General features: G+C 44.2%; 1 protein-coding gene across 1 annotated transcript in view; it reads right to left on the bottom strand.

Moving 5' to 3' along the window:
- LOC112076075 (WD repeat-containing protein 7-like) overlaps nt 1-11,675 on the bottom strand; it is a gene marked incomplete at its 3' end in the record, with an annotated part of 41,798 nt that overhangs the window by 22,058 nt on the left and 8,065 nt on the right. The window contains exon 3 of the mRNA XM_024142962.2: nt 9,143-9,234. Coding sequence (XP_023998730.2) covers nt 9,143-9,234 — 92 coding nt within the window. The remainder of the gene's footprint in view (nt 1-9,142; nt 9,235-11,675) is intronic.

The raw sequence follows: 11,675 nt of genomic DNA, 5'->3' as shown, positions 1-11,675 counted from the left end.
GTTCCAAATTGCACGCTATTCCCTTTTTCTAGTCACTACTTTTGTATTTCATAGTTTTACACATATTATAGGGCAGTGGCTAGACGGTGTACGCATTGGTATTGGAATTCGTTGGCCTATATGCTTTAATCTGGGGCACCTCGAGATTTCAAACCAGAACACGACTCCAATGTAAAGAACACTTAATGCACCACACCTGGGGGGAGGAGAGAACAATGATTTTCACCGATCCTTTCACGATGTAATATGTAGGCAGAACACGAAACGAAGCAGCAGAAGAACGCTCCCACGCTTTGGAGTAACTTTCGTTTAACTGCCATCTTGAAATACAAAAACAACCATTGAGAATCGCAAGTAGCCTACTCTATATAGTGGAGTATGTGTTGATCATCTATCTTTTCACATATTATGTGGTGTTATAAAGCACCGGCATATTAAATAGATTCTAATATGTCGCATATGTTCTGTTTTCGATGTGTGTTACATTGTATCTCATACACAGAATACTCAATAAGTCCGTCAAAGTAAGAAATGTAATACTTTTTACAAATGATTACTAGATTAATATAACTTAAAAGAAATCGAGTAGTCGCCGTATAGAGTTTGCGCACGCCCCTTAATGTGGTAAGATCGCGCAAGCCGACAATGTGTAGGCGTTTCTGCTGAACTCAAAAAGTCCTTCAAGTCTAAATCGGACTTTGTGATTTAAATAATAGCGGCGTGACATGATTTTTGAATGACTACTCGCTCTATTCCTCTGTCTCCCCATACAGTATCACCTCTGTAAGGTCCCTCTAGTCCAAATTTATTGACAATTAATCAAGTCACTAGATTCACAACGTACCAAAAGACCTAGGAAGTGTTTCAAAACGGCCTCATAAAGATGGATTTAGATGGATGGATTAGATTGGTAGTGGGATTAACAATACAAAAATCGGCCGACATTGGAAATCTGCTTCATCTTAGAGCAAGGCCCAGAGTAATATGTAATGCATGCTTGGTTAATTTATAAACCACCCCAGACACAAGATCGCGCAGTGCGTCTCTTCTGCCTGGAAGGACTGAGCCAGGACGGCGAAGAGAAACTCGCTACAGTGTGGATGATATACCCAGTGTGACGCTGTTCGGTGATTTTTTAAAACTATGCTTACAGTCTTCAGTTTGGCTACGTTGGGCTGTGATAATGAGAATGAAAACCTGAGAGATGAGTCATCTATCAACATTGTTCGTGAAGCTCTCACGATACCTACTGACGTAAATGACAATAGATTGAGGACACAAGAAGAATATAATAATATCCACAGATATTAATGATATACAACTTATCTCCATAAACATTGTCATCCTGTTGATCTGCAACAATTTGGCAGCAAAGTAATATAATATATTTTTTTTTTTAAAATCCAAAAGGAAATAACTTTTGGACTAAACGCAACCACCATCACTAGAGTAGAACTGCCTCCTATATTTTCAAAGCATGGTTGGCTGCTGCATCATGGTATGGGTTAGTGCTTGTCGAAGGCCAAAGACTGGGGACTTTTCGGATTAAACAAGAAACGGGCATGGACCAACATAGGAAAACCAGAGAGGAAGACCTGCTTCCTTCTGCTTTTACACCAGATGACGGTTAGAGGAAATTCCGACTTCAGCAGGACCAATCCTTATAACACAAGGCCAAATCTACACGATAGTAGGTGCCGTTCAGCAGGACAATAACCTTATTAACACAAGGCCAAATCTACACGATAGGTGCCGGTCAGCCAAGGACAATAACCTATTAACAAGGCCAAAATCACACGATACGGTGCCGTTCAGCAGGACAATAACATATAACACAAAGCCAACATCTACCGATAGGTGGAGTTTCAGATGTCCTAGTTACAGTGAAATTACCTTTAATTGATAAACCCAAACCACCCAACATGCACATAATCAAAGAACAATGGTAAACTAGTAAACACGAGAAAATAAAAATATGAAATACACAATAAGTTAAAGCTAAAGCGACTATATTCAGGAAAACTGTTAAAGAGGCCAGATCCAATACAGGTAGATATGTATAGGGGACAGGGATATCGGTGTGAGGTAGTAGTTAGGAGAGAGGATACTGGAGATATGAGGGAAGTAGAGTGATGTGATAAATTATAGGGGACAAGGATACTTGGAGTTGAATGGAGGTAGATATGTATAGGGGGAAGGGACAAGAGATACTGCGAGTGACATGGAGGTAGATATGTATAGGCGGAGAGGGACAGGGATACTGGAGTGATGGAGGTGCTATGTATAGGGGAAGGAGACAGAGATACTGTGAGTGATGAGGTGAGATATGTATAGGGGCGAAGGAGACAGGGGTACTGGAGTGATAGAGGTAGAATATTATAGGGGAAGGGGACAGGGGATACGGAGTGACTGGAGGTAGATATGCTATGGGGACAGGATCTGGAGTGATGGAGGTAGATAATGTATAGGGGGAAGGGGATCAGGGATACTGGAGGATGGGTAGTATTGTATTAAGGGGGAGGGGACAGGGGAAAATACTGAGTGATGGAGGTAGGATATGTTAGGGGGAAGGAGACAGGGGTACTGGAGTTGAATAGAGGTAAGATATGTATAGTGGGAAAGGGGACAGGGATTACTGAGTGATGGAGGTAGATATGTTAGGGACAGGGGATACTGGAGTGATTGGAGGTAGATATTATAGGGGAGGAGACAGGGGTCTGAGTGAATAGAGGTTAGATATGTAATAGGGGGAAGGGGGCAACAGGGCACAGTCGGAGTGACTGAAGGTAGATATGTCATATGGCACAGGGATACTGGAGTGATGATGCCGGAGGTAATTTATGTAATAGGGGAAGGAGAAGGGATAACTAGAGTGAGGAGGTAGTATGTATAGGGGGAAGGGGAAGGGATACTAGAGTGAGGAGGGTAGATATGTGATAGGGGGAAGGAGACAGGGATACTAGAGTGGATGCGAGGTAAATATGTATAGGGGGAAGGAGACAGGGATTACTGGGAGTGATGGAGTTAGATATGTATTAGGGGAAGGGGACATGGATATTGGAGTGGATGGAGGTTTGGTGTCAGACTTGATTGCACCGGTACCTTTGCGGCGGCCCGCAGAGAAATAGTCTATGGCTCGGTGGTTGGGATTCTTGTTCCAGGCTTCTTTCTCACGGGCCTGATATAAGAGGCCCCTGGATGGCAGGGAGCTCGGCCCAGTGTATGTACGGGCCTGTACACACCCTCTGATAGAGGCCCCTGGATGGCAGGGAGCTCGGGCCCCAGTGATGTACTGGGCTGTCCACACCACCCCTGCTGATATAGCTAGAGGCCCGTGGAATGGCAGGGAGCTCGGCCCCAAGTTGATTGTACTGGCGCTGTCCACACCAACCCTCTGATATAGAAGCCCTGATTGGCGGAGGGGAGGCGTGCCCTCCAGTGATGTACTGGGCTGTTCCACACCCCTTGATATAGAGGCCCCTGGATGGCAGGGAGCTCGGCCTCCTAGTGATGTACTTGGGGCTGTCCACACCACCCTCTGATATGGAGGCCCTGTGATGTGCAGAGAGCTCGCCCTCTATGATGTACTGGGCTAGTCTGTATGCCCTCTGTAGCGCTATGGTGATCGAGGGCGGTTGCATTTGCCATACCATCTAGTGATGCAGCCAGTCAAGATGCTCTCTTTTGGTCAGCTGTAGAACCTTCTTCAAGTATTTGAGGTTGAGGCCATTGCCAACACTTTTTCAACCACCTGAGAGGGGGAAGGGTGCTTGTCGCGTTTTTCTTCACGGCTGTGTGTGTGTGTGTTTAGGGACCATTTTAAAGTCTTAGTGACTTGGACACAATAAGTTAACTTAAACTGTTTACCAAGCTCCACTGGCCGCCGGCGTTCCTTCTTGTATTTATTCCTGTCTTCGGCCGTAGCATCAGGGTTTTCTACGATATCTCTGCGTGCGGTAGCCCTGCTCTTTAGTTTAGCGCCAACCTCTGTGTTAATCCAGGGCTTTTGTTTGGGGAAGCAGCGAATCTTCCCCGTGGGAACAACGTCGCTGATGCATTTTCTAATGAAGCCGGTGACGGAGGTGGTTAGCTCATCAATGTTACCGGCAGAGTCTCAAAACGTATTCCAAACAGCACTAGCAAAGCAGTCCTGCAGAATACTCTGATTCTGGTGACCATTTCTGAACAGAGCGATTCGGGGGTACTTCCTGTTTCAGCTTCTGCTTGTAAACAGGAAGCAAGMGTAGGGAATTTTTTGCCGAATGGTGGACGAGGGAGGGCCTTGTACGCTTGCTTGTGGGTAGAATAGCAGTGGTCGCCCCCTAGTGGCCAGCAAGCAGAAAAGCAGCCTCTGGGTGTAAGTTAACCATCTTGTTCATATCCTTGTACAGCTCATTAAGCGCCATCTTGTTATTTTTTTCTTATCCCGAGGTGGAATGTATACACACAGTCACGATAACAGCTGAAGAGGTTAAAGGGTCAGCATTTGACCATCAGGTATTCCAAGATGGGTGAACAGTGGGGAATTAGCACACCGGTTGGAGTTGATGAAGAGGCAAACCCCTTCACCCTCCTCGATGTCCCCAACTCCACTGTCCTGTCCGCCTGTTGAATGGAGAATCCAACGAGCTGGATAGGCGTGGGGGGTATCTTGTCCCGAGAGCCATGTTTCAGAAAAGCTAAAAAGATTGCAGTCCCGAGAGTCCCGTTGRTCGCGAATACGCGACTGGAGGTCATTCATCTTATTATCAAGTGACTGGATCCCCCCTCTCTTTTCTCTAACCGTTCCTTTTCGGGAGCCCGAAAAATGCGTTGAAATGACAGAAAGAGCCCAGGACAGATGAGTCGAAGTAGATGCTGGAATTGGGGTAAGTAACTGCCATTTTGATATTCAACAGTTCTTGTCGGTTGTAAGAAATAATAGTGGATACRTTTAGATTAAACATAGTAAAAATAAATTACAAAAGTATCACAAAATAGCAAAGTTGGGTCGGCGCTTGCAAMACGGTGGCCATTCAGGACGGTGCCATCTTGGAGATTTACCCAGAAAKACTCACAGCTGTAATCGCTGCCAAAGGTGATTCTAACATGTATTGACTCAAGGGGTTGAATACTTATTTAATCAAGGTAAGTAAAGAAATGTATTTTTCATTAATATTCATATTTTTGTATTATTTTACATTAGAGTATTTTGTGTAGATTAAACAAATAAAAAATATATAGTTGAATCCCACTTTGGATCACAATAAAATGGGGGGTGAATACTAATGATAGGCACCGTATCGGAGACAGCCACGAAGAAACATCCTCTGATGCTGTGTAATAAAACAAACGGCCCTTGTGCAAAAAAATATATACACACGTTACATTTTGGCATTGTCTATATTTTTATTATGTTTGTTTTGTTAAATAATATCAAGTCTGAGGTTTTTAATGTCACGTGCAAAGGTACAGTGAAATGCATTTCTTGATAGCTTTAATCAATACCAAGGCAGTAATCAATACCAAGGCAGTAATCAATACCAAGGCAGTAATCAATACCAACGCATTAATCAATACCCAATGGCAGTATCAATACCTGGCTAGTAATCATACCCTTGAACCAATAATCAATACCAACGCAATAATCAATACCAAACGCAATAATCAATACAACGCAGAAATCAATACTAAGGCAGTAATAATAACCAGGCAGTAATCAAATACCAAGGCACAGTATCAATTACCAAGGCAGTAATCAACTACCAAGGCAGTAATCAAATACCAAGTCAGAAACAATTACCAAGGCGTATCTAAATACAAGGCAGTAATCAATACCAACGCAATAATCAATAACCAAGGCACTGATCAATACCAGGGCAGTAATAATACTCAAGGCAGTTACTCAAATAGCACGAGGTGGCAGGACGTAAAATACAAAGGATCTTTGGAATTAACACAGGTCACCGTTTTAAACTCACAATTACGTTGTGAAGTGATGCCCAGTTAACTGCTGGTTTAGGGGTGAAAGTCCAGATACTGTTTAGCTGATGAGCAGAGGGTCCTTCAACGGCCAGAGGGTCTGAATCATACGGGAAGTGATGACCACAGCCATTTAGCAGGCTCACTACAGGACCGCTGCTCTCAACTTTAAAGATGGGTTACAAAACGGCCTCAAGCAAATGGGGGGGGGGGGGGCGGTTGTGTGTGTGTGTGTGTGTGTGCTGTGTGTTGTGTGTTGTGTGTGTGTGTGTGGTGTGTGTGGTGGAAGGGGGCGTTGTTGTTGTTCAACTTGGCCCTTTGTGCCATCTGCATGGAGACCAGACATACGTAGGTGTGTGTGTGTGTGTGTGTGTGTGTGTTGACAGATCCCCCCCATAACACAGTTGAAGGTTAGCGGGGTCGTCGTTAGTTAATAATGTTGTTCATACATAATCACTATACTTTAATTTCTACATTTAATTATGATACAACAACAAAAGACGAGTCATGATTAGTCCAAACCACATACAATACTAAGTTCCGACAATTAAAGCTGCAGTATGTAACCTTTTTGGGGCGAAGCGACCGCATTCACATAGAAATGTGTGTTATAGATCTGTCATTCACATTGAAAGCAAGTCTAAGAAGTGGTAGATAGGTTGTATTTCTATGTTTCCCGGTCTTAAGTTTAGTTTTTGCGTCTTTTACTTTAGTTTTATACACCAGCTTCAAAACACATTTTTGATCATGTAAAAGATATTTCACAGTGGTTTAGATGGTACAATGATTCTCTACACTATATTGCATGTTTTGTCACAATCTGAAATTAAGTAAACTATTAGAATTTTAGCAAACCAGGAAACGGCGGAACGATTTCTGCATAGTGCATCTTTAACATAGTACATTTAAAAAAAAAAATAAGAATAACAGAAAAGTATAAATAATTAGATAACTAGATAATATTAAAATATGTGCGTGCAAGAACAAATCATTTTATTTCCGGTTTATCTTCCTTTTTTATTAATTGAGAGTATCCAATGTGTTTAATATATGCTATTAATACATCGTCTGATCCATAGTCCATGGGGTATAATATTATTCCATATATGGACACACCACCCAAACTGACCTGGATATCACCTAGCTCAGGGATGGGCAACTATGATGGTGAAATCTCTCTGAACACATCATGAACGGCTGCAGAGACTTGTGGGTCTGCTATCCAGATACATACCCCCACACATGCAGTCAGAGTCAGCACTAGCCTTTTGGAGGACCTAAGTAATTCTGCAATTCTACTCATTTTKCCATGGGGTGGGAGAGAAGATTTAGCAATTTTAGAACCCACTTCCTGCAATTCTACTCATTTTGCCATGGGGTTGGAGAGAAGATTTAGCAATTTTAGAACCCATTTCCTGCAATTCTACTCATTTTGCCATAGGGTGGAGAGAAATATGTGCCGTTTTTAATATGATATCTAAGTGAGAGTGACTAACAAAATCAATGTTGGCCCCCCGGTCTGTAATTTGACCATGATTACTACAAGTTCAGACAGCTGGCAAGAGAAGAGAAAAAAAGCTGATGCACAACCACAATACCAAATTGTACCTTTTGTAATTTACTATTCTAACAGTAAGTTGAGACCCCGACTAAGTTCTCCCCCCTGATCCACGGGCCTACAAAAGGGCCAGTTGCCCATCTCTGACCTTTATAGATACTGAACAACCCTTGACTGGTATGAGACCAGGGCTGGGTATCAAACACCAGGGCTGGGTATCAAACACCAGGGCTGGGTATCAAACACCAGGGCTGGAGGTATCAGAACACCGGCTGGCGTATGATCCAAACACGGGGCTGGTTATCAAAACACCGGGGATCCGGTCATCAAACGACGGTTGGCTGTATCGCAGGGCCGTATCCAAACGCCAGGGCTGGCCGGTATCAAACAGACGTGGCTGGGGTATGCAAACAACCGGGGCTGGGGTATAAACGCCGGGGCTGGGGTATCCAAGACGCCGGGGCTGGCGTACTTCAACGCCGGGTGCGTGAACCGTGTCTGGGTATCAAACAGCGGGGTCGCGGGGTACTCGAACAGCCGGAGGCTCGTGGGTATCAAACAGCCGGGCATGGGGTGTATGCGAAACACGCGTTGGGTCGTGTGACAAAAACACCAGCAGTGGCGATTCGAAGACAATGCACCAGGGGCGGAGGGGAGGTCAAGACACAGGGTGAACCAGGGGTCAATAGCACCAGGGCTGGGGGTCAAACACCAGGGCTGGGGTCAAACACCAGGGCGTGGGGTCAAACGAAGCCAAGCTGGCGTCTAGAGATCGAATTGATGTCAGGAAATTAAAAAATGCACATCATCATTTATTTATCCTTTACAGTTTTTGAGAAATCATTGAAAGTGGATGGGTATTTTCTTTCTCAATGATTGAATAGAAATGTCAGCTAACTTCCTGAATTGACTCCAATCCTGTAGTGTAACAGGTGAGCTGCGCAGTAAACGTATATATTACATCAACCACACCCACCATTCATTTGTTTTATACACTGCTGCTACTCGCTGTTTATTATCTATGCAGTCACTTCACCCCTACCTACATGTACACATTACCCCTACCAACCTGTACCCCATCACACTGACTCGGTACCCCCATGTATAAAGCCTCGTTATTGTTATTTTATTATGTTACTTTTAATTATTTTTTAAAAATTCTGTTTATTATTTGGTAAATAGTTTTTTCAACTCTATTTCTTGAACTGCATTGTTGATTAAGGGCTTGTAAGTAAGCATTTCACTGTAAGGTCTACACATGTTGTATTCGGGGCATTGGACAAATACAATTTGATATTGTAGACTGTCAGTGACAGCTTAGTTTACTCCTGTGGAGAATGACTATATGAGGTATTCTAGGGATTAGTCTCAAATGACATTCTAATCCCTATATAGTGCACTACTTCTGACCAGAGCCCAAAACTAGTCCCTATATAGTGAACAACTTTTGACCAGTGGAGTGCACTATATAGGGAATAGGGTCCATTAGGGACTCACMCTAAGTCGTAAAGGCCAGGAGTAGATCTCTCCTAGATTTGAGGCTCACAGTGCCTGCCGCCTGCTGCCTGCCCATCAGTGGTTCTCCTAGCACCGCCCCGAGGGAAAACAGCCTTTTGTAGTTACCTTGTTTGATCTGTCCCTGCATGGCCGGACTGGAGACCTGAGGGGGTACTGCAGTCTTTTTGGGGGTCTCAGGGGTCCCGGGTCTAGGAGGCCTGGAGAATAGAACACAAAGATACCATCAAATATTTAGCAGACAGAGAAGCTTGAATTGTGTCCATGTACTGTGTAGAAAAGACACGCTTAGTAGTATGAGAGGGGTGTGTGTGTGTGTGTGTGTGTGTGTGTGTGTGTGTGTGTGTGTGTGTGTGTGTGTGTGTGGTCAGGGAGAGGTTATGAACAACGAATCATCACTATACAAACACTCTCCAATTCCCCTTTTTATTCAGGCTAGCTACAGGTTCAGACGTGTTCTGTTCTATCTCGTAGTTGAAAGGACCAAAGGCTTTTTTTTCTTCTTCCCTCTCGGTCCACAATGTTAAAGGGAAGGTGACCCCATCATTATTACCTTCGAACACCTGCAGTTCTCCTCCCACCAGGGTCTCCCACCCATCCTGACTAAATCACCAGGGCCGAATACACCGTAACACATATAAAAAACAGAGGCTGTGTTAACAGGCTTCCTAGACCTTCACGTGTGATCTTCACAGCTCCTCACAAGCCCACGCTACTCCCCCTCTTTTAAAAAAGCCCCGGGCTAAGTGTTCCATTCTGAAGACAATGAAGAGGTGAACAGTTTCTCTCTCGTTAGCTAAAGCTTCGCTAAAAGTAGACTACATGTGCTGTAAGTGGGATCTGACACTAACTAGGCTGCCTGTGATCCTGTGATGTTACAAATCCTGGTCTGGAGGGAAACGTATCTAACATTTTATCTGACAAAACGAGTTATTCTCTCAGGAGAGTGAAGACAGAGTAAAGTTAGTGAGAGAGAAGTTTAGCCAGAGAGAGAAGTATGTGGCCTTTACTAAGTCTGGAGAAAAAGAGTGATGTGACCCTTCGTTGAGTCCCCTCCACCCCAGTTGGGTCCTTCGCTCAGTCAACCCCACCCCAGTTAGGTCCTTCGTTCAGTCCCCTCCACCCCAGTTAGGTCCTTCGTTCAGTCCCCTCCACCCCAGTTAGGTCCTTCGTTCTGTCCCCTCTACCCCAGTTAGGTCCTTCGTTCAGTCCCCTCTACCCCAGTTAGGTCCTTCGTTCAGTCCCCTCCACCCCAGTTAGGTCCTTCGTTCAGTCCCCTCCACCNCAGTTAGGTCCTTCGTTCAGTCCCCTCTACCCCAGTTAGGTCCTTCGTTCAGTCCCCTCCACCCCAGTTAGGTCCTTCGTTCAGTCCCCTCCACCTCAGTTAGGTCCTTCGTTTAGTCCCCTCTACCCCAGTTAGGTCCAGCAATGTGACTCCTACATCCATGGTGGGTCCCTATAAAATATCATGACAGTAAAACTAACAACATCTTATCACAGAGAACTGTACCGCCAATACTGAAGTATATCTTTTTTGTTTAGACTTTGGATCTTTATTTAAATTGATCCATTTCATCACCGTTAAAGTTTGATCCCAGATGACTCTTCTCCATAAGCCTCTGAGGCTAGGCTAGATGTAGTAGACAGCCAACGCTAATCTGACCTACCCGAAGGCTGAATTCCTATTCATCACGAAGGCACGGACACATTTACTCAGCTAGTTGGGAGTCTGCATAGAAACAGGATAGAAACCCTTTAGAGTGATCAGGGCCTATTGTCCCAGTCTGTAGAAGAGGCTTGTTCAATGATTCGCTAAGAGAGAGCTGTACAATACCCTCTACCCCAGACCATTCATTTAATTTAGGGCCCATCCACTGTTTATCACACTCCAGACAGATAGACACAGCTATGCAAGCATCCCAAATGGCACCCTATTACCCTATTTAGTGCACTACGTAGGGAATAGGATTCAATTTGGGATTCAGGAAGGGAAAAGCACTCCTCTTTAACACTGAGCATCTTACCCAGTGTAAACACTAGATACAGGAAACACACACACACACACACACAAACTAATAAGGTGGAAAGTGCAGCAAAAGCTGAGCTGTTAACCCCTTAAACTCCTGGGGATTGGCCAATATGGAAAGCATATGCGTAACCATGGTAGCAATTCAAAATGGAAGAGTTTGGAGATGATGGGGAAATGACTAGGCTAAATAGGAGAGGACAATTCGACCTGACACGCGACTGAATCTAAACATTACACTGTTGATTTCATGTTGATTTTACTGTACTTTTCAGCCGCATTTGTTGATAATGAACACTGAAAATACTCTGAATTACAATCAGTAACATGATAMGAATATTAGAATTTGGGATAGGYGCAACATAAGACAACGACAAGGGCTTTGAGTGAGAGGTCTAACTGGYGTTTCCAAGTGAACACAGCTGTCAAACCAGAGTCTTCAACTATAAGGTGTTGTTTTTTTTGTTCTCTTCGCTGTGTCGTTGAGGAACAAGAGCAAGCACACTTGTAGTTGTTTTGCACACCGCCCTGCATCCCTGCCTTTACACAATTACTGTAGTTGTTTTAACACCGCCCTGCATCCCTGCCTTTACACAATTACTGTAGTTGTTTTAA

The sequence above is a fragment of the Salvelinus sp. IW2-2015 genome, unplaced genomic scaffold, assembly GCF_002910315.2.
Source record: "Salvelinus sp. IW2-2015 unplaced genomic scaffold, ASM291031v2 Un_scaffold3554, whole genome shotgun sequence".
NCBI lineage: Eukaryota > Metazoa > Chordata > Actinopteri > Salmoniformes > Salmonidae > Salvelinus > Salvelinus sp. IW2-2015.
This window is presented reverse-complemented; position numbering and strand designations above follow the sequence as displayed.